Source organism: Sus scrofa, chromosome 1 (genome assembly GCF_054392235.1).
Source record: "Sus scrofa isolate SSC_HxYL_T2T_F1_AM1 chromosome 1, Sscrofa_HxYL_maternal_Yorkshire_Landrace_v2.0, whole genome shotgun sequence".
Lineage (NCBI taxonomy): Eukaryota > Metazoa > Chordata > Mammalia > Artiodactyla > Suidae > Sus > Sus scrofa.
This window is the reverse complement of record NC_139383.1, coordinates 86,606,922-86,634,293: the sequence shown is the minus strand read 5'-3', so window position 1 is coordinate 86,634,293 and position 27,372 is coordinate 86,606,922. Positions and strand designations below refer to the sequence as shown.

The 27,372-nt window shown below is 41.5% G+C and overlaps 1 protein-coding gene across 2 annotated transcripts in view; it reads left to right on the top strand.

The window, feature by feature from the left end:
* SH3BGRL2 (SH3 domain binding glutamate rich protein like 2) overlaps positions 1-18,931 on the top strand; it is a 65,432-nt gene extending 46,501 nt beyond the window's left edge. For both annotated transcript variants that reach the window (XM_021092127.2, XM_021092122.2), the window contains exons 3-4: positions 11,061-11,141; positions 15,877-18,931. In XM_021092127.2, the coding sequence (XP_020947786.1) occupies positions 11,061-11,141; positions 15,877-15,888 (93 nt within the window). In that variant the 3' untranslated portion in view covers positions 15,889-18,931. The remainder of the gene's footprint in view (positions 1-11,060; positions 11,142-15,876) is intronic.
* Positions 18,932-27,372: the final 8,441 nt, after the last annotated feature.

Below are 27,372 nucleotides of genomic sequence, written 5' to 3'. Positions count from 1 at the left end.
TATGTGGGATATAAAAATAATATTATACAAAGGAACTTATTTATAAAACAAATAGACTCACAGACATAGAAAACAAATTTACAGCTATGAAAGGAGAAAGCGGAGAGATAAATGAGGGGCTTGGGATTAATAGATATACACTCCAGTATATAAAATAGATAACCAACAAGGGTCTACTATAGAAACTTATACTCAATGTCTTTTAATAACCTATAATGGAAAAAAATCTGAAAAAGCATAGGTGTGTACACACACAAATATATGTATGTATTACTGAAACTAGCGCAACACTGTAAATTAACTACTTCAGTTTTTAAAAATGGTTAAAATTAAAAAATAAATAAAAATCAATAAAAGTATCTTCTAATTCTCTGGATCAGGGGTTGGGCCACCTGGTAAATACTTTACACTTTGGGCTGCATAGTTCTCTGCTCCATATTCTTTTTCATTTGATTTTTGTTGGGTTTTTATTTTGCTTTCTAACCTTTGGAAATGTCGTGCTTCTTTAGTTCATGGGCCCCTCCATGATCCATTTCCCCCTGCTTCCTCGGTTCTGTAGTGGGTTTCATTGGTGAAACATAGGATTAGCTCCCCCACCCCCAGCTCCTTGAAATTTGAGCATATCCCCTGGCCAAGTGGAGGAAAATGGAGTGATGACAGAAATTAGACTTTTGTTGGAGCCCAGCTGCCTGCCATAATTATGTTAATAGAACTTTGTCTACAGTCAGTAAGAAAAATAAAAAGGAAAGTGAAAGTTCAAAATTTGCCTCACCCGCAGAACTTTGTCTCTAAAGTATGGACGTTCTTTATGTAGATTTAACGCAAAGTCCTGAAAGCCACCCCACACCCATTTTCCTCATCTTAATACTTGCTTGGTTGCCAAATCCTGTATTTTTTCCCTCCTGTCCTATTTCTCTTTCAAAACACAGTTTCAAAGGGGCCTTGATATTGACTTTGCCTAATTAACCAGGACTCTGGTTATTTCTCCCCCTCCCCCATGCCTAGCTAACCTGTGTGTCAATAACTCCTATTATGACCTTTATAGTTCATAGCATTTTATTTATTTATTTTTTTTAGCCTTGCTCCTGGCTTGTGGAAGTTCCCAGGACAGGGATCAAACCCTTGCCACAGTAGCGACCTGAGCTGTTGCAGTGACAATGCTGGATCCATAACCTGCTGTGCTCCAAGAGAACTCCCTAGAATTTTTTTTTTCCTGTGTCTGTGCCTTCAACCAGTCTCTTGAGTTCCTTGTGCTCATTCTCAGCAGATCCCATGGCCTATTTATCATAGTACCTGGTACCTATCGGAAGGCTAGGAGCATAGACCATACTTAACAAAAATTGCTTAGAAACGTGTGAATAGCTCCCCAGAGCTTTTCAACGAAGCAGGTAGCCAACCCATTCTCTTGGCTCCCATCTTGTCAAGGTTCTGAGCATTTATGTTCCTGTTTATTAATGAAACTTGAAGCTGGGTCGCTCAAAAGCAGGCTTATTGGATTTTGCCAATTTTACAGTGAAATCTATTTGGAGGTTCCCAACTGAGTGAAGCCAGGGATTGAACCCATGTCCTCATGGATACTAGTTGGGTTCGTTAACCACTGAGCCACGACGGGAACTGAAATCTATTTGGAAAATCACCTCTCTCAGAAGCTCACCTACCCCACAGGTAGAATTTTCTTAGAAGATTTTTGATCTGAATTTGGATCTAAATTTGAAAATCTGCATTCCAGGCTTTCTGTCTAAAGGATCAGTTCTTGAATCAAGGAGAATCTTCTCTCTCCTTTAGATGTTTTACTGTAATTGAGCTCATATGGCACCCTCAGAGATGCTCTGAGAGGGTGGTGGGGAAAGGTGATGTCAGTTCCTCTTTACTGCTGATGGCTGGGTGCCCAGAAGCAGGGCAGTAGAATTAGATCTTTGCAGTTTTATTTCTTCTGTATAACCCTGGTTTTTATTCTTCTGTCTATAAATGTTTAATCTCCCATTTTCACCTTACTGAGATGTTTGCCTAGATAGTCTATAGTGATGAATCCCTGGAACGTGTGTGTCTTTCCTAAAAACGATGGCTTGTGCTTTGACTATTGAAAACCTTCATCCAGACATTGTCAGCATACCCTGAATGTTTAGCGGTATTATCTTAACTTGCCGTTATCCATAACTATCCAAACTAGCAGTTCTCCTGTTGTTAAAGCTTTCTTCTGTTTTTTGGAGGCTTACACAGTTAGAGTTAATGAAAAGATAACTGTTCAAACACCAAGGTCATGTTTATATCACCCTTAAGATAGTAAAGCTTGTTGACAGGAGGGTCCAAAGTGAAAAGTCAGCTTTCCTCTGCGCTTCTTGGTGGCCTCCCCCAGATTGCCAAGAGGTAACCTCTTTTATGAATTCTGCCTTGTGGTTTTCTTAGTTATCACTACTATTATGTTTCATTTACTAGTAAATATATGCCTTGATTTTATTTGTTTTTATTATTATTCTTTTAAAGATTTTTATTTTTGCTATTACAGGTGATTTATAAGGTTCTGTCAATTTCTGCTCTACAGCAAAGTGACCCAGTCATACATGTATGTGTGTGTATATATATATATATATATATATATATATATACATTCTTTTTCTCACATCATCTTCCACTATGCTCCATCGCCTAGATGTAGTTCCCTATAAGTTACAAGAATGTAAATTTCTCATAATGCCATTCTGTAGCAACAGATCAACATAGAGATTCTCATACTAAGCGAAGTAAGTCAGAGAGAGAAAGACAAATACCATATGATATCACTTATATGTGGAATCTAAAATATGACACAGGAGTTCTCATTGTCCTCCTAATTGGATTCATTACTGCTGAGGCACGACAAGAACTCCTATGTTGTATTTTAGATTCCACATGTAAGTGATGTCATATGGTATTTGTCTTTCTTTCTCTAATGTAACTTCGCTTAGTATGCTGCAGAATGGCATTATGAGAAATTTACATTCTTACAACTTCTCATTTCTCCATTTTGATTTACACACTCACACACACACAGTATTTGCTGAAGTTTGTAACAGTCACATTATCTTCTGTAACTATAGTAGCTATTATATAATGTGTAAATATATCTCATTTATACTGTTATGTACACATAAATATTCTCTACAGAACTGTTCAGTTGTGTGAGTGGTCATAGAGGAGTGTGTATAATTCTGTTTTACTAAATTTCTGTGGCTTGAAGAATGACATATTTGTAAGATATTGCAAATATAGGTTAACAAATATTTGTAATTAATTTTAGCCTTTTCACTTACCCCTTTGGATATTTCTTTAAAAATTATTCCTGGTTGCTTTTCCTGTGTTTCAAACAATTATTTTTTCCCACCCAGTGTCAGCGAATGTTTGGGTGGATGGATTTGCTTGCTCTGCCATCTTGTACCAATGTGTCAGAAATGTTAAACATAAGTTCCAGGTTTTAAATCTTCAGCTTTGGACTTATTTAGAGTTTTTGGGTTTTGGCCTAAAAATTGCTGAGTGAAGCTGTTCTAGACAGCTACATCTCACATATCCTTCTGGGACTCGGAGCTATCAACTATTTTTTTCCTTCTCTATCAAAATTTCACAAAACAGAATATGGCATTAACAGTCCTTAACCACTGAATCAAGAAATTCTGCTCAGAGGCCACCCTCAGCCTTGAAAGAAATTTCAAGGAGTCTCTGACCATTTGCAGCAGCAGCAGCAGCAGCCGCAGTAGCTCTTACAGTCTGAGCAAGACATTTTTAAAAGAACTTCCTCCTTTGGGTAAACCAAATTTGATTCGGCTCATTTAGAAGTGATTGGTACCACCATTTCCTCGTGGGCCACACGTGTTGTTTTTGTTCCCTGCAGCCTTCTTTTTGGAAAGGCCCTTGGCATGTGGAAATAAGACGGGTCTGTCACTTAATTATCATGGACTTAGCGTGGGAAGTGATACAGCTTTGCAGAGTGGCCGCTTGGGTTTCCCTTGCATTCTCTTAGTGAATGCCGAAAGGGCAAAGAACTTAGGGCCTTTGTCTCAAATGCTTGTCCAGCCCATAATAGTCTAAGCTTGGTAAACGAGGAATGTCCTTAAGTAAGCTCTGTGCGATAATGAGGCTATTGTGAACTCTACCTGTTGTAGATTTTATCATGAGCTAATAACGGCTCTGACCTTGATTTTCACTTAAAAGCAAACAGACGTATAGGTAATGGACGTTTTCCCCCCTTTTCTTTTCAACAACTGTTCAGTTTGCTTTATTCTTAAAATTGCAGCATTTAGATAAATCTTCCATTAGTAAGAGCGCTCGGTTATGCTGATATCTACAGAGTCCAGGATTTTTTTTCTTTTCATAAGTAGTTGGCCCTAGAAACAAGATGAATTCTTCAGCTTTGTTTTACATGTATGAAAAATGTACCAGCTTTTGAAAGTGAACGATTGCTTTATGTGTTTGTACTCTTCTCCAAAGGTGATATTAACCAATCATTACATTCTGTAGTAATAGGGCGTTGATTGTGTTACAGTGTGCAGTTTGCAGATATGTATTTACCAACACTTTATTTTATTTTTTTGTTTTTGCCTTTTTCTTGAGCCGCTCCCACGGCATATGGAGGTTCCCAGGCTAGGGGTCTAATCGGAGCTGTAGCCACCGGCCTACGCTAGAGCCACAGCAACGCAGGATCTGAGCCGCCTCTGCGACACACACCACAGTTCAGGCAACACCAGATCCTTAACCCACTGAGCAAGGCCAGGGATCGAACCCGCAACCTCATGGTTCCTAGTCAGATTCGTTAACCACTGCGCCATGATGGGAACTCCTTTACCAACACTTTAGAGTGTGTCTTTGACTATAAGGAATTTAGCAAGCCTATTGAGAAACTCTACAGTGAGTTTTAAAAACGCAGTGCTTCAAACTTTTGAAGTATGAACCCTAGTATTTTTTTTTAATGTAAGCCTGATAAGCAACTGAATTTGTAAGAAAGCGTGTCTTTCTCTTTTGTTAGAGAATGCGGCCTAAGGCCATTATATAAGAACTTAAATATTAACAGGAGGTGATTAAAACATTTTTAATACTATTTTAAATTATTTGACTTCATACTCTTTAATTTGTTATCTCTAAAAGAGGGTAGTAACTATTAAGAAACTCTGGATTTTAAATTATCAATCAACTACTCTGAATGAACATGACAAAAAAAATTATTTAACTTCTTCCAATTTGAGATTCATCAGGCCACTTTTGTATGTCAGAAAGTAAATTTTTTACATAAAATCTTTAAAATCTGAAATAATAGAGTAGAAATAGGATTTACTCAAATAACATTACTAGCAAGAGTAATGTCAAACATGACATGTCATTCACTCATTAGCAAACACTGCTCATTCAATTACTTTGCCTCTGTGTGTCAGGTTCTCTTCCAACATTGACATTTAAAAGTTATTTCCTGGAGTTCCCATTGTGGCTCAGTGGTAACAAACCTGACTAGTGTCCATGAGGATACAGGTTCGATCCCTGGCCCCATTCAGTGGGTTAAGGATCTGGCACTGATATAGCTGTGGCATAGGCCGGCAACTGCTGCTCTGATTTGACCCCCAGCCTGGAAACTTCCATGAGCCAAAGGTGCAGCTTAACCGCTAAAAATAAAATGATTTCCTTTAAATTGTTCTGCTTTTAAAGTTAATTACCAAATTTTATAGTTGTCAGTCTGGAAGGAGTTAAACACCTTAAGTGATAGTTTCTAAATTGTTGGGATCCAATTTAATATTCAGGTAACAAGTCCCCTGGCCGTAGTGATATGACGCTGAGTTAAAGGTTCATAAAACAAAAATAATGGTTATAACTTTTATAATAGAAATAAAGTTCAAGAGAATTTCTTATGTAAATAAGAAATGTTGCCATTCTGAGATTTCTAAATATCTGACATTTCTGAATATGTTTGTTGGTTGACTAACATTTGGTTCAGTGTGGTTAAATGGATTATTTATAATGGCACATATTTTCTCTACATGTGTGTATTTTGTGTCTTGTTTTAAATATATATGAAACTTACCTATTTCTAAGTCTGTGTTTTGGAGTACTGTAATCATTTCAAGATTAATGTTTTTAGCATAAACTCTGAAACCTGAATTATACACTTTAAAGCCTCACAACTTGCCTTTTGATCTTTTACATGCATTGCATTTTCACACTAGCACTTCAGTCTTTAAAGTTAAACTCACACTGCATTTGTAGAGATTGAGTCAGGCCTTGGTTCTCATTTTATTTCTTACCTTCATTAGTTTTTTCACTCTTGCACTTCACACTGACACCAGATATTAGTCATCAAGAAGGAACAGGTATAAATTCAAGAATTCAAAATTCAAGAATAGGAACAGCATTTTGATGACTAAGCCACCAGTCCTCATTCAGTCTTTTTCTCTCACCTTTGCTCCTTCCCTTTCTTGTTAAGCCTGTTCTCTATTCAGAGAGGTAAACTCTTCAAACAGGTATCTGTAGTAACTATCTGTACAGATAACAGAATCTGTAGTAACACGTAGGCTGGACTTTATATCTGGACACAACTATAAGTTTTGTTTTTTTGTTTGTTTGTTTTTTTTCTTTTGTCTTTTTAGGGCCACACCCATGGCATATGGAGGTTCCCAGGCTAGGGGTCAAATCGGAGCTGTTGCTACTGGCCTAGCCACAGCCACAGCAACGCTAGATCTGAGTTACATCTGCAACCTCACCACAGTCTCAGCAACGCCGGATCCTTAACCCACTGAGCAAGGCCAGGGGTCGAAGCCCCAACCTCATGGTTCCTAGTTGGATTCATTTCTGCTGTGCCATGACGGGAACTCCAAGAATTTTTTTGTTTTTTTTGTTTGTTTGTTTGTCTGTTTGTTTTGCCATTTCTTGGGCTGCTCCCTCGGCATATGGAGGTTCCCAGGCTAGGGGTCCAATCAGAGCTACAGCTGCTGGCCTACACCAGAGCCACAGCAACACTGGATCCTTAACCCACTGAGCAAGGCCAGGGATCGAACCCATGCCTCCACAGAGACCTGAGCCACTGCAATTGGATCTTTAACCCACTGCACCACAGCAGGAATTCCAACAGCCCTTTTAAGAGTATCTCCACTAAATCCTCTGTAATTGTATATAATTCTGGAGCTTCTTTAGTTGTATCTGATACAGAAAGGAAGAAACATTCAGAGTTGGTCGGGGCCGTAACTGGGAGTACATTGGCAGACATCAGTCACATCTGCAGGTGACTGAGCCGGTATACACCATTCAATGTCCCAGAAATGGACGTGTGAGCCAGATGGTGGTGGGTGCAGGTGGCCTTTCAAGACCCTCTGCTCCTCAAGGAGCAATGAGAAATCTTGAACGAAAGGATTTGAGTGGAGGATGATATGATCAAATTTGCAATTTTCAAGATCAGGCTGTCCTCACTTGAGAATGACCAGAAGGGAGTACCCATCGTGGCTCAGCGGAAATGAATCTGACTAGTATCCATGAGGATGTAGGTTTGATCCCTGTCTTCACTCAGTGGGTTGGGGATCCAGTGTTGCCATGAGCTGTGTTATAGGTCGCAGATGCAGCTTGGATCTGGCATTGCTGTGGCTGTGGTGTAGGCCAGCAGCTGCAGCTGCAATTCGACCCCTAGCTTGGGAACTTCCATGTGCCATGGGTACAGTCCTAAAAAGACACACACGCACACAAAAAAGGAATGACTAGAGGGAAAAAGGTTAGATTGGAGAAGGGTTGATGAATTGAGGTTCTGTTGCAGAAGTCTAGCTTGGATTAGGGCAATGAGACTGATGTAGAAAGAGATTGGAGTTCCCATTGTGGTACAGCAGTAATGAATCTGACTAGGAACCAGTTTGTGGGTTCGATCCCTGGCCTCGCTCAGTGGGTTAAAGATCCAGCCTTGCGGTGAGCTGTGTTGTAGGTTGCAGACATGGTTTGACTGGTGTTGCTGTGGCTGTGGCATAGGCCAGCGGCCGTAGCTCTAATTAGACCCCTAGCCTGGGAACCTCCATATGCTGTGGGTGCGGCCCTAAAAAAAAAATTAGGTTGAGGCATATGTAAGATAGTTACTGGTTGAGTGAAGAGGAGTCCAGGGATGCCTTGATTTCTGGCTGGTAGAGCCCGGAAATGGTGGTGCCATTCTTCTGCAAGTTCCAGCCTGGGTAGTGAAAGGAAGAAGGTCAGGAATGGCAATTTAGACCTGTTATGTTTAAGAATCTATGAACAGATACTTAACATGGAACCAGAATTGAGAGAAGTCAGAGCTAGGGATCTGAGTTTAATTAGGACCATGACCATGAATGAGATTCCCAGGGGAAAGAATTTAGACCGAATAGTGGCAGAATATGGTGTATTAAGCAACAGGTAGACCAGTTTTCACATGGTGGATATGTAAAAGGATGAGGTCATGTGGCTGTAGTTTAGCCCTTGTCCTCCTGTTACCACACTGAATATAAGCAGCAAATATTCAGGTAGAGAAAGTATGTGTCAAACAGGATTATATCTTTAACCCAGGTCAGTGAAAATGCTGCTCAGCTCTCTGGAACTGTCTTTGTTGCAAAGAATACACTCAAACACACACACACACACTTTTTTTTTTTTTTTTTTTTGTCTTTTTAGGGCTACACCTGCAGCATATGGAGCTTCCCAGGCTAAGGTCTAGTCAGAGCTACAGCTGCCAGCCTATACCTCAGCCACAGCAACACCAGATCCGAGCTGTGTCTGCAACCTGCGCCACAGCTCACGGCAACACTGGATCCTTAACCCACTGAGTGAGGCCAGGGATCGAACCCGCGGATTGAACCCGCATCCTCATGGGTACTAGTGGGGTTTGTTAACCACTGAGCCATGACAGGTATTCCAAGAACGGCTTTAACTCTTAATTCTCGCTAACCTTCTACACCAGTTATGCAATTGAGTATGATCTGTTCTTCCTCCAAAATATATCTCTAGTCGACTTGTCCCTGTCTACTTTACTACAGCTGCTGTGGTTCAGGCTGCCAGCATCTCTTCACTGAGTTACCACACAGAACACTCTAGCCTTTCTACCTGCTTCCCATCCTGCCTGCCTCTCTCTGAGCCATTTTCCACATGGTCAATATATAGGCATTTTCTTAAAGGAAAGAAATCATTCTGCTTCCTTGCTCAGAACCCGTATGTGATTTGCTTGTATATTTAACATAAAATTCTGGGAGTTCCCAATGTGGTTCAGTGGGTTAAGAGCCTTACATAGTCTCTGTGAGGATGTGGGTTCAATCCCTGGCATTGCTCAGTGGGTTAAGGATTCGGCCTTGCCGCAAGCTGCAGTGTAAGTCACAGATGAGGCTCGGATACAGTGTTGCTGTGGCTGTGGGGTAGCCCTGCAGCTGCAGCTCTGATTTGTACCCTAGCTTGGAACTTCCATATGCCACATGTGTGGCCATAAAAAGGAAAAAAATTTTTCAAATCTTTTTTCTTGGTTTACAAACTCTAGCATAGGTGGATCCCATCAAACCTGTCAGCCTCACTCTTCACCGGTGCTATTACCTGTCTCAGATGCTCCGATCCCAGTGCTTGGCTGATTCTGGTCATTCTTTGGGTTTCTGCTTAAAAGTCCATTTCCAAGGAGGTCTTAGCTGAGCCTCTCTCTTCAGAGGTTTTCTTGGTTCTTCTTGGCCTCGTGGATGACAGCCTCTCTTTGGAGGTGACTGGCCTTCAGGCTGATCCTAAATGACAACGAGATCCACTGCATGAAGTTCTGCAGAAGGGGCCACATCTGCAAGGTCTGAGCCTGAAATGCCCAGGAACTGAAATCGAGCTGCCTTCCAACCACAGAAGACCCAGCTTGCTATAAAGCTCTTGGACATAAAAAGACCTATAAAGTCTTTCCACAGTGTCGAATAAGTCCACGTTTTTCATCCACGGGGGTGCGTTTTACAAGAAGGAGATCCCCACTCTAAGCCATTGAGTGCATTGAGCTGCGTAGACAGCTGTCAGAAGTACTTTCAATGCCATTGACTCAGCTCAGCTGTGGGTTCATTAGGGCTCAGTGACTCTGACATACAGGTGCCTCATACTTGCTTCCCTCTTGGGAAGAAAGCATTGTAGAGTACCCATAGCATGGATTTCAATGCCGAGGCCCAAACCTCAGCTTCCTCACTTATTGGCTGTCAAACTAAATTTTAAATAAAAATAAATTCTAATAGCACTGTATTTCTTTGCCCAGAGCCACCCTCTCACCTGGTGGGCACCAGTGGGGATTAAATAATATGCCAGTTACAAGACACTGAGCACAAAGCAACTGCCTAAAAATAATGCTGCACCCTGCCTGCCTGTGATATTTGTCTTCTGCATAAAGTCATCAGAGGGACTTCCCTCAGCTTTTACGACTGCTTTACGTCAACTTAGCAACTATGTGGTATTATATGAGCAAACTTTTGAAAGAGATGAACACATTGACCAGAATTCCTTTATGACTTTTCTCTCCAAAGTAGGAAGGAAAAATGTGTCTGAGGCAAAGATAAATGTTATAGCGAATATAGTTTCCTCCAGTTTTTATTTGATCTTTTTATTCTCTCTGAAGACAGAGTCTCAAAGAATGCGGAAAACTTCAAAAGCAGCAGAGAAGCGCTCACGTTGACACACGGAGACCTTTATGGCTTTTCTGTTTACCCTGTGATTTTTTTTTTTAAGCCCTAACCCTAGATAACAAAATATCAAGAGCAGTATTGGGAGACAGCCTTCCATGTTGAGTGCTTGAGTAAAATCTTAAGGCAGAGTGAGTCCACACAAAGAAATGTTAGCTTGACACACAAAGGAGCGTGTTGTGATTTCAATTCTGTTGTCAGTGTTCTACATTTTAATCCTGTGACAGGCTTTGGATTATAAACTTGTTCCAGTCATTCATCATCATGCTTCAATGTTTAGTCTCAAACAGCAAATCCAGTAGATTTATATAGCTCTTTCCTGGCCTACATGGAGCAGTGGTACTTTTTTTTTTTTTTTAATTTACATAAAGAATGAGTCAAAAGCACCAACTACAAAGACAACTGCTTGTTTTTATTGTCTCCTCTTCTTTTTCCTAGGATTATGACAGTTTTTTTGAATCCAAGGAGAGCAACACAGTCTTTTCGTTCTTAGGCCTGAAATCACAGTTGGCATCAAAGGTAGGTACATCTTTTTGTATTTTGATGTGTATCTTTCTTGAATTCTTCTTAAGGATTGCTGTTAAAAGATTGTTAAATTTTTAGGTTTTGCTTTCTCAAGTGCATGATTAGGACTGCTCAGGGTAAAGACACAAAAAAAAGCCAGTTTTTTTTTTCTTTTTCATTCCCAGTTTCAGTTGTTGCTGTCTATTAGAGTTTATTTTTATTTAAAATTTAGTTTATTTATACTTTATATGCCCTTCTTCGAAGAAAAATTCAAGGGAGCAAAAAGTAGTAGATGCTTTTTAAAGTACAAGTTCATATTTTTTTTTTTTTTTTTTTTTTTTTTTTGTCTTTTTGCCTTTTCTAGGGCTGCTCCCATGGCATATGGAGGTTCCCAGGCTAGGGGTCGAATCAGAGCTGTGGGCACCAGCCTACGCCACAGCCACAGCAACCTACACCATAGCTCACGGCAACGCTGGATCCTTAACCCACTGACCAAGGGCAGGGACCGAACCTGAAACCTCAAGGTTCCTATTCGGATTTGTTAACCACTGCATCACGACAGGAACTCCTATATTACTTTACATTTTTTTGAAATAGCAGAATCAAAGCCATATTTTAAGGTCTTTTGCACATTTAAGTCGTTTACATTGGACGGGAGGTGGTTTACAGTGGTCAGCCTTGAAAAAAAAACACTACAATTCCAAAATGAATCAAAGTGGTTTTGAGGCCACTTTATTATGTCTTATCTATTAGAGAATGTAGAAAAGCCTTGAGCTTTTCTTTATTTTTATTTTTATTTTTTTGTCTTTTTAGGACTGCTCCCTCGGCATATGGAAGTTCCCAGGCTAGGGGTCTAATCGGAGCTACAGCTGCCAGCCTACATCTCAGCCACAGCAACACAAGATCTGAGCTGCATCTGTGACCTACACCACAGCCCACAGCAATGCCAAATACTTAACCCACTGAGCAAGGCCAGGGATTGAACCTGCGTCCTCAACCCACGTCCTCATGGATCCTAGTCAGGTTTACTAACGCCTGGGCCGTGAAGGGAACTCTAGCTTGAGCTTTTCTGACACTTAGAGCCATAAATTATAGATATTATTGCGACTTTTTGAAGCACATGGATGTACTTTCCAAACAAAAAATAGCATTTCCTTGTTAAAGGTAATATTTTGGAGTTCTCATCGTGGCTCAGCAGAAACGAATCTGATTAGGAACCATGAGGTTGCAGGTTCAATCCCTGGCCTCACCCAGAGGGTTAAGGGTCTGGCTTTGCCCTGAGCTGTGCTGTGGGTCGAATTTGAGGCTCAGCTCTGGCATTGCTTTCTCTGTTGCGTAGGCCGGCAGCTGTAGCTCTGATTAAACCCCTAGCCTGGGAACCACCATATGCCATGGGTACAGCCCTAAAAAAGACAATAAATAAATAAATAAATAATGTTTTGATTGCTATGTCCCCTTTAAAAATACTTTTTTTTTTTTCTTTTTTCTTTTTTGGCTGCATCCTTGTCATATGGAAGTTCCCTGACCAGGGATCAAATCTGAGCCACAGCTTCAACCTACACCACACTGTGGCAACACTGGATCCCTAACCTGCTGCACTGTAGTGGGAACTCATAAAAATTACTATTTTATCTAATTATGAAAGTAGCCTAGGCTCATTTAGGAAAATTGGGGAAATACAAAAAATTATAAAGTAGAATATAAAAAGTCATCCATCATCCTACCACCCAAAGAAAACCACATATTTCAGGGTATTTCAGTGTGTTTCCTTGCAACCTTTGTATACATAGCAGTTGAGGTTTTGACTGTATTTCAGTATTAAGACTGAATCCTAAAACATCCATTTTTAACACTGAATTGAAATGAAAGCGCATTACTGGGAACTTTGATGTCTATAGGTAATAGGTCTTTTGAGGCTACCCAGCAGTGGTACCATTTCTGGAACACCTGTGGGAGGAAGGTAGAGACTATCAATAATATAAATTATACACCAGCACCTGTAATTCCTCACTGATGTGAAATTGGGCTTTGTTTTACATCAGTAAGTCCACAGATGGTTGTGGGCGGTTTCCTGCACATGCTTTAAACAGAGGCAAAACCCACACATAAAATATTTAAAGGCTCTTAAAACTATTTTTATAAAGATGGAACATTGGACTATTTGTTAGGGAAATGATAGTATTTTTATAAAATGTTTCATGCAAAGATATTAAACAATCTAGCTTTATCTTCAAAGGACTGGAAAAAAAACGGGATAGCAGTCTTCTGATGGATGCATAAATCCATCCATGTCTGTGCAAAAACCTCTGGAAAGTCCTCCGTGTTTGTCATCTTTGCTCTCATTTCCCCTGAAGATGTAGATTCCTTAGAGACTTTGCAGGCTGATGTTTTTACCCTTTGAAAATATTTATTTTTGGAGTTCCTGTTGTGGTGCAAGAGAAACAAATCTGACTAGGAACCATGAAGTTGAGGGTTCAATCCCTGGCCTTGCTCAGTGGGTTAAGGATCTGGTGTTGCTGTGAGCTGTGGTGTAGGTCGCAGATGCAGCTCGGATCTGGCGTTGCTGTGGCTCTGGCATAGGCTGGCAGCTGCAGCTCCGATTAGATCCCTAGCCTAGAAACCTCCATATGTCGCGGGTGTAGCCCTAAAAGGACAAAAAGACAAAAAAAAAAAAAAAAGAGAGAGAATATTTATTCTCTTGGACATTTCTCAGGAAACCTACAATCTGGGGGGGGGGGGGGGACAAGCATTCTCACGTGACTTCTGCTCTGGGATTAAAGTTGGTCTTGATACCACTGAGGTTTGCTTGATTTTAGGGGACCATTCTGTGGACAGTGAGGGCCCTGGGTGTCCCCATCGTCCAGCTCACCATGTCCAGGCACCTGAGGCCGTGGACCAGAGTGGAAGGCCGTCATGCATGCTACAAGGTTGATGCCACCCCCTCCACCAACCATCCAGGGCCTTAAGGGTTAATGACAACTCATTCTTCATTTTCCTAGAAGTGAAAATATCTTCCAGAGCAATTCAGCATCCTCCCCCTCGTCATTCTAGTTATTTATTTTGTACCTTGGTAGCAATTCACCACCCATCTACACTGAGGCCTAAATGGAGCATTCACGGGTCATGTACTAAAAGATGGACCCTCTTTCCTTGTCTCCTTTTCTGCCCTCTTTGCAGTACACATACATAAAAGACAGGGCGGCAAACCTGCCAGGGGGCATCTAATGACCCCCATGGTGTCTGTAATTGCTCATCCCCAGTGAGGAGAGAGAAGAAGGTCAGGAGAAAAAGAGACAACTATTCACAGGCCCAACAAGCAGAGGTGTAGTGTAGACTTGAGGCGGTTCTCAAAAGTGCATGGTGCTGAAGTTCCCCATGTGGCTCAGCGGAAACAAATCTGACTAGTATCCATGAGTATGCCGGTTTGATCCTTGGTCTCACGCGGGGGTCTAATAAGGATCCGGTATCACTGTGAACTGTGGTGTAGGTCGAGATGTGGCTGGGATCTTGTATTACTGTGGCTGTGGTGTAGCTGGTGGCTACAGCTCTGATTCAACCCCTAGCCTGGGAACCTTCATATGCTGCAGGGTGTGGCCCTAAAAAAAAAAAAAAAAGATAGAAACAGGAGTTCCCATTGTGGTGCAGTGGAAATGAATCCGACTAGAAACCATGGGGTTGGGGGTTTGATCCCTGGCCTCGCTCAGTGGGTTAAGGATCCGGCATTGCCATGGGCCGTGGTGTGGGTCATAGACATGGCTCTGGTCTGGCGTTGCTGTGGCTGTGGCGTAGGCCAGCAGCAACAGCTCCGATTAGACCCCTAGCCTGGGAACCTCCATATGCCGCAGGTGCGGCCCTCAAAAGACAAAAGGCAAAAAAAAAAAAAAAAAAAAGAAACCCCAAAACCAAAAGTGCACAGTGCAGAGGAGGGTAGGAGGCCCCAGAATGGTGGCCCACAGGCCACATCCGCTCTAGATGTGTTTGTCCTGCACAGACTTTTTAAAAGGAATTCAAGTGGGTTGCTAATATTTAAAACGCAGATTTCACACTTTTTTCCAGAAGTTGAATTGTTGAAATCTTGGGGGCAAGGGGCACATTCTCCCACGACCACTTGGAGCTGGCAGTGGCTGGCCCACCATGCTACCTACGGATCAAGGAGGTCTTTTCAATGATTTTCAGGCAGAAAAATCATCAGGTTTGTTATAGACTCAAAGCAGAGCCAGAAGTGGGAGTTTCTGCTTTCAGATCCCTGCCATTCAGGGGTGATATTCAAAATATATAACAACTAGTAACCCCTGGGCGCTGACCAGCCAGGGAACCTGTCTCACAACCACCCTTCCTCCCACCATGCTGGGGGTCAGCCAATCAGGGGTTGTATCAAGGTGGCGCTTGGGGCATTGGAGTATCAGCTCTTTACCAGTAGGTCTGGCCACATCATCTCCCGGGGTCACCCTCCTTGGGCCCTGGAGTGAGGTGACCCCTTCCCACCCCACTTACCCAGGTTTAACTTTCAGCTGTTGTTGAAAATATGTGGCTTTATTTCCGCTTTTGGCAGGGCAGGTGGGTGTGATTTAAATCTGGGCTCTGATTCTGAAACCTAAGGTTTGCTCTTGTCAGTCACACGAGTGTGATTTATCATGATTTCCAACATCTCTGTTCCTGACATTGGAAAATATCACTGCCAGAGAGAATTTCTTTGTCAAGGCCATGCAATAACCAGTTTGGGCTTTTGTTTTTTGTTTTGAATAAACAGGCAGAACCTTAGCAAAGCCAAGTGGAAGAGGATGGAGATGCATTTTGGAGCATCCCCTGGCACTCGGCACACACCTGCTCACCGAATGCATCACTGTGACGAAAGCCACACGCATAATCAGTAACTTTGCTTGCCATGGAAAAGGTGTTTGGGACGACATGGGTATAAGGGGATTGCATGATTGCTTCAAACCAAATCAGGACTGTGGTGGGTTTTTTCTTCTTTTCAGAATTGCCTGCAGTTGCCTCCCTCAGCCTGGAGGTACTGTAACCTGTGACAGGTGTGCTTCCTGAATGGCTGAGCAATAAGTAGGTAGCACCATCAGAGAGAAAAGATTGGATCCGCCCTGGGTTCTCGCTGATGCCAGTACCACTCAGACCTGCTTCTCCTCAAGCTGCCTAGGTGGTATCCTTGAAATGAGTCTGCAGCCTATTAGAATATTTTGATCAGGAAGAAAAAAAAACAATTTGGTTGATCAAGGGGCTGGTGATCTTTGCCTCAGAACCACAAATATCACTGTTCAGGGCTTTGTAAGAACCATAGAAAAATTTTGATCCTCCTTTGGGAAATAGAAATTCTCACCCCTGTCAATCCTCCAAGCTCCTACAGATGTTTCCAGAAATCACTGTTGCCACCATGTGTGATCAGAACCAAGTCACAGGGATGAAAAGAATTGCTATTTTGAAAAAAATATATGCTTCTTTATCTCTTACAAGGGGAAGATTTCACCTAATGTGTAAGACTGCTTAAAACATATATTTAAAAAGGTGCACTAATTAGAGATTAAACTTAGAGGGAAATTATCTGACTCGTACCTGCAGGCATTTCAGCCCTAGCAACTTAATTTATGCTTCAGTGCAAATATATTTTTCAATGCAGCTCCCATAACTAATAGCTGCTGACTCTATTTTATGAAGGGATTCTATTTTTTGAGAAAGGAAAGTCTTGGTTAGATATATTTTGTGAACCCATGATGAGGCATGTTAAAAGATACTAATATTGCTGTACACTAACTTCTTTTTCCTGTGTTACTTTCGATTGGTCCTCTGACTTTGCCAGCTCATGTTTCTGGCCAGTGCACAGCCCCAGATTTTCAGAGTAAAGTAGATACGTGTTCTCATGCCACTTATGAGCACCAGTGATCTTTCAGAGCAGAACACACAGGAGAAACCGGCTGTGAGAGACTCACTCTGACCTCTGACATCTCTCCTCCCTCTGTAGTGGGTGCTGATCAACACTGAATGAGTCTGCTTCATTAGAGCAGAAGCTGCTGCTTTTCTGCAGCCTTGTCCCCTCTCACCTTTTTTTTTTTTTAAGAGTTTTTAGTTGCCAAACCTGGGGATAGTCTTGAATAGGACTCAGAGAGGACTGCCTAAGACATTCTGCTATTCTCAGCATCCTGATGCAGGACCTGGCTTTTGGATTCAGAGCAGGAAGTTTATAAGGAATGGAGAGAAGAGAAGAATTAAGGCCCTGTCACCTGTGTTCTCTCTCCCTCCAAACTGCGAAGTGTGGAATATTTGCAAGAACTTGTTGAACATGAAAGCCAAAATCCCAGTGGGAGGTTTGTGCAAGCCCAGGACTACAACCAGAAGAAAAGCACGCCATAGATTCCCACTTGACTGAAACCATACACAATCCATGATTTTCTGTCCAAGGAATGCTGCTGTGAAATCATGGGTATTACTACTCATGGGCATTCAATAAGATCCAGGTCCAGTTCTACTTGAAAAATCCCAGGGATCATCCAGGAAAAAAAAATCTTTTTTTGAACTGGATATTGTGTTAAAATCTGATAAGACTTAGAATTTCTTTTTAAGATACAGCAATTAAAAAAATTAATGTTAATATCAATTTAACTTAGATTGTGTCTATTCTTGCCAGTCAGCACCAAGAACCAGCTTTGTAAGATTTGTCTTTGGGAGTTAAATCCTGGGGTGGGAGGATCAATATAAGACTTGCTAGACCAAGAAAGCTACTCAGACTTGTTTGCCTTTTGCATTACCCTGGTTAGGGTGGGCCCAAGGATGGTTCTCCTAAACAGCCTAGATGGTTAGGAGTGCTAAACATTACCACAGTTACACATCATCTATTTTCCAGGCCCTCCCCCCCTTTTTTTGGATCAGCAAAGAAATAGACCAGCTTTGACTGGTATCATGCACGTTGTGAATGAGCTAGAAGCACATGGTGTGGCATTTTCCACGGTACCCAAGCTCTGCAGAGTCCTGAGGTCTTGCCCTTTGGGACCACACTTTGTTCAGAGACTGTCGTATCCTTCCTTGTTGTGTTTTACCAGCTGAATTCCAAACATGCAGTGATTTTCCTCATCCCTTCTTTAGCTGCCTTTAGATTTGGAAAATCCCAAGTCTTCCACAAACCTAGGAAAGCAGTGGATGGGGATGGCAGACCTAGATGTACTATCAAGAGCATTTCAGGACAGAATGTTTATTTCCTGTAGTAGGCTTGTTGAGGCGTCAAGGAAATGTGCTGCTGCTAAAAATCACATTTTAGGCCATTTTAAAATTAGCGAAAATAGCCATCCTGCTAGGTATATGCAGACCAGAAGCAAATTTAGTTGGAGAAATAATGGTTTTTTTTCCAAATTCTGGTATTCTATTAAAATCAAAGAGAAAAGGAAGGTTTTTGTTTTTTTTTTTTTTTCTTTTCCCTCTGTCTCTCAGGCTCTACTATGTTTTAGATTTGTTTCTGTTTACAGATTTATTCAACACATCCATGTAGATGTTTTTATATTACATGAATTCCTATTGAACTGAACTTGTTTTTGTCCTCTGTTGATGAAAGGTACCAAAACCTCTTTCTGTCTTGTTTGCTTTTGCTTTTTAATTTGATTTTGCTATATATAGGGTTTGGCTTTTTTCAGAAATGCATTTTATTTAACATCTTTTCTGAAGTGTCAGGGCCCCCTTTGATCTGCACATTTATTGTTTTTCGATTTCAATTTGTATGTATTTGTCTCTAAAGGCCTTGGTGAAATCTCAGATTTTATATTCAGCATTAAAGAGGAATAAATTCCAGAAAACACAGATTCTGAAAATGGAGTGTTTGTTCCCCATCATTTCTTTACAGCTTTTCTAGTTTTCTGTGTCTGGTGGCGACCTTCCTGTTTGGTTGGGATGCTGTGTTTTTGCTGCGGGTTAGATGTAAAAATGCCGATGGATCATTTTGTGGGTGTGGGGGAGTGGTGTGTGTTGGAGGTAACTGCAGAAGTATCTCAGACCACGACCAGGACCAGGAGTGACATTGAATCACTCTTCGCTTGCTTGGTTCAAATAGAGGGCTGTGGTTTCGAGAGTACACTGAAACGACAGGCTGCACCCCTTAATAGCAGGGTTCCCTCTGATGCCGACACCTCTGAAGGCAGAAGCCTTTTCTGAACACAGTGTCTGAGGTTGAGCTCATCACTGAACTATTTCTAACCTTAAACACCATGACAAGGGAGGGTGGAGGAGGCGGTAGAGAGAACAGGCTGTAAGTTTCCAAAGATGTGTGAAACCAAAGAAGCCAAGCAGTCTCTGCCCATGTATAATCCAGACTTGCAAAGTTTTCCTCCTTTTCTAGACATGCAGTTCAGGTGAGTTTGATCAACCCTTTAATCAGCATGTATTCAGCCCCTAGAATGGGCCAGATACTGTCTGAGCAGGACAACCTCCCCCTCCAAGAGGAGAGAAAGGAGAAGCAAAAGCAGCAGGTCTGGGCGGTGATGAGTGAGAAAGTGGAGGTAAGTTCATAGCACTCCAGGCCATGGATGGACATAGGAAGGATCATGTATGTATAATCTTTGTTACAACCGTTCGAAGTTTTAGAATTATTTCGCACGTGTAGTGGAATAAGCATACACTCAATGTATGTGATATATACATATATATACTGACATATAAAGAATAACACACAAGCCCCTGTGTTCTGCCACCAGCTTCTTGCCTTTCCTTTGTAGCACTGCTCGTGCCTCCATGACCTGCCCTGCCCCATTTCATAGCGCCCCCACCTCTGTTTTTGTTTTTTTTCTTTTTCCTTTTTTGGCTGCTCCATGGCACACGGAGTTAGTTCTGGGGCCTGGGATCTGATCTGAGCCAGAGTTACAACCCAAGCCTCTTCAGCAAACACTGGATTCCCCAACCCACTGGCCGGGGCCGAACCTATGTCCCTGCTCCCCTAGATGCCACCAATCTGGTTGCACCGCAGTGGAAACTCCAGCAGCCTTTTGAATATTGTGTTGATCATAGATAGCCTTTCTGTCCTTTATTATTTTACCTCCATGTACATACCCTTCAAAATCAATAAGTGAAATTAACCTGGACTCTTCTGTTATTTTCTTTTTATGTTCATTGCCTTTGAGTGTTATCATTTTGAAACAAGCACCCCAGCTTATTTATTTTCAGGGCTAAGTGTTCTGTCAAAGCAGAAATAGATCACAAGTTTCCCTCCTGTGGTTGGATATTGAAATAGATCTTTCTTTGAAATGGAAGACTAACTGTTGCTGTGAACATCCTTTTATGTGATATCTGGGTGCACGTCCACAAGAGTAGATGTATCGCTTGCATAGAATTACTGTATGACACATAGAATAAAGCACATCATCAACTTGAGCTAGGGCCAGATTTTTTCCCAAAGTAACAGTACCAACTGGTACTTGCCATTAGTGTCCTGGAATTTCTGGTAATCTAGATTCTTGCCCACATTTGGGATCATCAGACTCAAAACTGCCAAGCTGAGGAATATAAAATGGTATCTCATTGTGGTTTCATATGTTTGATTGCAGGTAACATGAACATGTTTTATTATGAAAATTCCTATTTTGACCTGGAAACCCCTTGTCATGTCTTTTCTCATATTTTCTATAATATTGTGTTTTTGATTATTAATTTTTTTATATACAATGATTTTTATTTTTTCCATTATAGCTGGTTTACAGTGTTCTGTCAATTTTCTACTATACAGCATGGTGACCAGTTACACATGTATACATTCTTTTTTCTCACATTATCAAGCTTCATCATAAGTGACTAGACATAGTTCGCAGGGCTACACAGCAGGATCTCATTGCTAATGCATTCCAAAGGCAACAGTCCACATCTGTTAACCCCAAATTCCCGGTGCCTCCTAATCCCTCCCCCTGCCCCTTGGCAACCACAAGTCTGTTCTCCAAGTCTATGGTTTTCTTTTCTGTGGAAAGATTCATTTGAGCCATATATTAGATTCCAGATATAAGTGATAGCATATGGTATTTTTCTTTTTCTGACTTCCTTCACTCAGTATGAGAGTCTGGTTTCATCCATGTTGCTGCAAATGGCATTATTTTGTTCTTTTATATGGTTGAGTAGTATTCCATTGTGAATATATACCACATCTTCCTAAACCAATCATCTGTCGATGGACATTTGGGTTGTTTCCATATCTTGGCTATTGTGAATAGTGCTGCAGTGAACATGCAGGATTGTTAATTTTTAAAAGTTCTTTATACTTTTTATTGATTAGTGCTTATCTATTAAGGTAGAGAGAAAGCATATTGGAAGCAGAAAAATCTGAAGCTATTTCCAAAAGTATGAAAAGCATGTGAAACTATTTATTCTCTTTGGAGAAAATAAAGTTAAATGCCTACATTGGGTACTTTTATTGTGGCTAATTTTTCCCTTGTCAGCATATTAGCCAAAAAAAAATACACTTTGGAAATTTTCTTATGTTCTAGAAGGATCCTAGAACACTAGAAGTGTTCCTTTTTTGGAGCAATTTTAAGGCTCATGAATTCCAGTTATTTGGTGGAAAATTAATGTCATGATTTCGTTTTCTGTTCCAGAATTTCACCAAAAGGCACTCTTTATATAGATCCCATGTTTGTATGTACACATTTCCTTAAGATGTCAACATGTAGTAGGCTTACAGCAATAGACCAAGTGGTATATACTTTTAGAACAGCTTTTTAAATGATTTGAGTCATAGGAAATTATATTGGACATATAATTAAATAATCCTTAAGCTAAATGAAACAGCATCATGCAATTATAATGCAGTTTGTGGTAGTGATGTGTTTTCATGTACGTAAACTGGTAGGTATGAGAACTACAGTGCTTATTCTTTTCTGAGGTTTCTGCTAAATAAGGGCTCAGCATGTTAGTTTTTTGTTTGTTTTGGCCATGTCTGTGGCATAGGAAGGTTCTGGGCCAGAGAATGAACCAGCGCCACAGCAGTGACCCAAGCTGCTGCAGTAACAAAGATGGATCTTTAACCTGCTGCACCACAAGGGAACTCCTAGGGAGTTTGTAATATACCAAGGACCCTGGTATTTGAAAGGATATTAACTGAAAACTTGGTCCTGATTTTAATGAACAGTACAAAGATTTAGATCTTTCCATGCTCTCGTAATATACATCCCTTTGAGGCCAATGGTGGTAAAATTCACTGTCACAAAACTTTCTGATGAAAAAGCTCTATCATCATTCATGTCTTGGCAATGAAAGTACTATGGTACAGAACAGCACCACCCAGTGTGGTAACCAGCAAGCCGCATAGAATTATTGGGCACTTGAATTTGAGATGTGCAGTGAGTACAAAGCATATTCCAAATTTTGAAGACGGTATGAAAAAAAATGTAAAATCTCATTAATTATATATTGATTATATTTTAAATGATAATATTTTGGATAGACTGGGTTAAATTAAATATTTAAAAACTAATTTCACCTTTTATAAACATGGCCACTAGCAAGTTTTCAGTTACATATGTGGCTTGCATTAAAGCTCTCTTGGACAGTACTGTTCTGTTCCAGCCTCTTTACCTGAATTTATAATAAATACCTTTAAAAGGTTTTTTTGGGTTTTGGCAAAATATGTCCTTCATTTATTTGTAATAGGAAAGGAAATGTGAACATCTTCTGGGATACAATTTTCTAATACTTCTGCCAAAGTAAATGCTTTTCTCATTTTGCTTTTTTTGTCCCTCTAGTGTGAAATATTTTTGTCATGAAGGAGGAGGGTTTTTTTCCCCCTGGAATAAAAGAGTAACATGTGTGTCTTGTAATATGGGCCATCTCTCTGTGTCTAGCCTCTTGTTCCTTTATATCATATAAAGTTGATGTCCCCTGTTGAGTTGGTCCACATCTGTGAACTAGTCATGGGGACATTTTGGTGTTTTTTCTTTTTTTAAAGAAGGAATTTCATGACTCACATGGATACTATCTATAATCTGCAGAACAGTGATGAATATTAATAGGATTTTGTCCTAGATTTCCTAAAATGTTAATTCTCAGTATCTGCAAAACTCACTTGAGCTGTTCAGAATATAAGGATCATCTGCTTTTTCAAAGTTTCATTCTGTTCTTATTGCCAAAGATTAAAACAGCATGTGAGTATTAAGGGGAAATATCTTCCTTTCTCTGCCTTGGGTTTTTAACCATTTTCTTTTTGCTCCTCTCTTAGCAGAATCAATTTGGGGGGACACCTGTATCATCTTTGTCTCGAAAATAATTGATAGTAACAGTACTTATGAAGCAAATGAGGTTTCTTTGGACTCTTGCTGGGGACCGTTCCCTGAAATAAGAGTGTGGTATATAGCCCTTGCTATCCTGCCAGCCAACTCTTTGTTTCCTGGAGCTGTTTTGCATGCTGCTTTGGGGCTCCTTATTTGTCATTCTAATGAGCTGCCACACCTAGGCAGGATTTAGCCTTTAGGGATGGGTGGGACAACTTGTCCGGAATAAATTACAGACACATTTTTCATGCTAATTTAGCTTGTTGATATTATGATCCCATCTGTTCAGTTGAGATAATATTTTTCTCTTAATTTCCTCCCTGTCAATCTGTGTCATGTCTTGTACAATAATATCCCTATTGAAATGCAGGTTCTGGGTTCTAGGACAGCCCACAGCTAGACTGGAAGAGGACTGAGATCAAGAGCTGGGGCAAAAAGAACCAGCAGTTTGGCATTGACTCTTCCCTTGGGCTGGACTTGTCCTCTCTCCCTGTCTTTGGTGGCTAACCACTCTTAAACAATGTGCTCCTAACCACATCCTAACTAACTAGCATGGGCAGCAGAAGTCATGACAACAGCAATATTTTTACTCCCCAGATTGGCAACCCGGAAGAATGCCTCCAGCTGCAGCTTCCCTTCTGTACAGTTTTTTAGGCCTCATAAATACTTATTCTGCAGTATTCCAAATCATGAATGAGAAACTGGGAGTTCCCACTATGGTGCAGCAGGTTAAGGAACCAGTGTTGTCTCCGAGGTGGTGAGGGTTCAGTCCCTGGCCCAGGAACTTCTATATGCCATGGGTACAGCTGAAAAATAAAAGAAAAAAAAAGGGGGGGGTACTGAATAGTAACATACTTTCTATCCTAGTTATCAAATGACTGGCAAACTGAATTTTAGTGTGTATATTTAGCAAGTAAAATGACGGCAGCATTCAGGCTTCTGGGCAGTTTCTGAATAACAGCCAGGAACCCCTTTCCTGGCATGGACACATTCGGGGACCGGGCTGCCTCTTTTTGTTTGTTTGTTTGCTTTCTAGGGCCGAAACCGCAGCATATGGAGGTTCCCAGGCTAGGTGTCGAATCGGAGCTATAACCATCGGCCTACGCCAGAGCTACAGCAAGGCAGAATCCAAGCCGCGTCTGACCTACACCACAGCTCACGGCAATGCCGGGTTCTTAACCCGCTGAGCGAGGCCAGGGATTGAACCTGCAGCCTCATGGTTCCTAGTCAGATTTGTTAACCACTGAGCCACAACGGGAACTCCTGGGCTGCCTCTTATTGAGACCATTCAAGAGTGACCCAGTTCTCTAGGGACAGCTACCTGAATCCCTAAGGTACACGGTTACACCTGCAGTGAAGATGGACAGGGGTTTTACTGGAGTCAGACAGTGCAAGCACAGTGACACGTGGTTGAGAGGGGATGTGGATGGTACACCTGAAGCAGGTGTATCCACAACAAGAGCACTTTCAGAGAGGTTGGTTATTACCAGGTCAGGCCAGAGCTACAAGGTCCCTGAGCCACCGCATGTTCTGGGACTCAGAGTTGAAGCAGCACCATCAGACCCACACCATTGACCTACCACGCAGCAGCCCCCAAGGAAAGCCCCCTTTCTCCCGCACTGTCCCTCTACCGCCCTCTACTGAGAAAGCATAATGTGCTTGTAGAAGAAAATGTCCCTATAAAAAGGTGGAAAGAAGAGACCTCGGCCATGATGACTAAGCAAAGTCCAGCCAACTGCCCCTAACCAACCCTCCCCCACACATCTGCTTCTGTAAACTTTCTTCCACATCTACTACCTTGCCTGACCTCACAGCGGTCTGACCAGCCAAGCATGGACCTGGAAGAGGTAGCCCATAAAAGCCTTGTGAAACCCTTTTTTGGGGCTCAGACTCTGCAGAGAGATCTCCTCTGAGCCTGCCAGCGTAATAATCCTGAGTTCTCCAACTCTCCAAGTGCTCGTTTGGTTTCTCGAAGGTTAAAAGAGCTGATATACTTCAGGCACAGAGCTGCTGGAGCTGGTACACTGCAATCACAGGGCTGTCTCTAGAGCTGATGCATTGCAGCCGTGGGGCTGCTGGGCAGCTGCTGTAACATGCTCACTGAAGGAAAGACACTTAAAGGAGTTCTGTCAACCATGACAACATGTGTTGGCGGGTGAATATGAAGCTAATACATTGATACATTGATAGCTGGCACACATTGTAAAGGAATTCTCTTAGTGGCGTCTCATCTAAAATTCACCATGTTCATTAAGAACAGAAGGATGATCAGTGTTTTATGAACTATAGGTTACTGAAGTGAAAATTAGCCATAAGAGCCATACTGAGGCCTTGCTGACCAGTAGGCAAAACTTCACCATGGGAAGCTTGTAATTCAGTTGTTAACCGAGCTGGTGAGCATCTTGTCACAAATATAAATATTACAGGAAGATGCAAAGCTTGGGATGTAACTGTGACGTCCAGGCATCCTCACTTTGTGGTTCTTAGTTTTATAAAGCTGTGGAAATTGAAAGGAAGAAGCAAGATGCTGAGGATTATATTTAAAGCTTCTAGAAATGAATTTGCACACAATCAGATCTAGACGATACACACCAAACAATTTTTTGAGCATTGATCTTAGACTAGCATTAGAATTTCTCTTTAATTCCAAAACAGTGAAGACCAAGGACTCAATTCTTTCATAAAGGCCATGAGCTATTGGCTCTTCTTGTTTTTAGTTTACTCCAGTGGCAAACAGAAAATTGAAAAACCTTGCTGTAAAGTCGATCCTATTGACTCACTCTGAAAGACCTACCCACCTCTAATGGAAGACCAAGGCAGAAAAATATTATTAGGAAATGGTAGGTGCCAGAACCAATTAAACCCAATGACTCTGTGCCTTCTAGACTCTAGTCCGTGGTGGCTAGTGATTAAGCAGATCCATAAATGGAGAGAGAGAGAGATGATCCTGCCAGAGAGCCTACCTTTGTTAACCTTTAAGTGAGCCTGCAGTGAAAGAAAAATTAATTTTCCTGAGAAACTAATTGGCTTCACAAGATGACCAGCACAGTATTCTCCATTCTTTCCCAATGACTTTCTCAGCTTGCCACTGAAATGCTCATTTTCTGTTGTGGTGTCTCCACTATACCTGAGGGTTATGTATGCCATCAAGACACGTCTACTAGGAGTTCCTGTCGTGGCTTAGTGGTTAACGAACCTGACTAGCATTCATGAGGACTCGGGTTCGATCCCTGACATTGCTCAGTGAGTTAAGGATCCGCTGTTGCCGTAAGCTGTGGTGTAGGTTGCAGAGGTGGCCCGGATCCCACGTTGCTGTGGCTGTGGTGTAGGCCAGCGTCTACAGCTCCAATTGGACCCCTAGCCTGGGAACATCCATATGCTGTGAGTGCAACCCTAAAAAGAAAAAAAAAAACACACATCTATTAATTTAAGAGTGACAGATATTCAGAGGACCAGCACCGTTCTGGACTTTGTTGGGAATGGAGAAGTGACTTCCAGTGTGGCTCTGTCATATTAGGAGCTTGTGGTGTTGATGTCATCCAAGGCCACCTGTAGAAAGATTTCCGTAGTGCTGAGGAGATGCACCAGGCAGCCTCCGCACCCTTCTAGCTCTTCATTTCTATGGTGTGGATTTTACAGGAATCTGTAAATCAGTAGGAACATGGGTGTTTGTTTCAGGAATTAATTATCCTTACCCCACAAGCTCAGACTTGTCAACTGTTAATACCTATGCCTGGTAGGCTTGGTATTCTGTAATTTTACACAAGTATTAGTTAACTAAACAGTCTAGCTTCCCCAGGGGCCAAATGGAAGTATCACTGCTGGTGTACAATGGAAGCAGAGCAAAATCAGATACTCACTTTTACTATGTAACTACCCACTTTTTCAATCTGATTAGTATACATACATACTTGAAAATAAACGAACAAAAACCCCTTAACTAGCACAGCCAACTCTTCATGGACATAGCCTTTGGGTTGTTTCTCTGTTGGAAGAAAAACCCTGGCCTT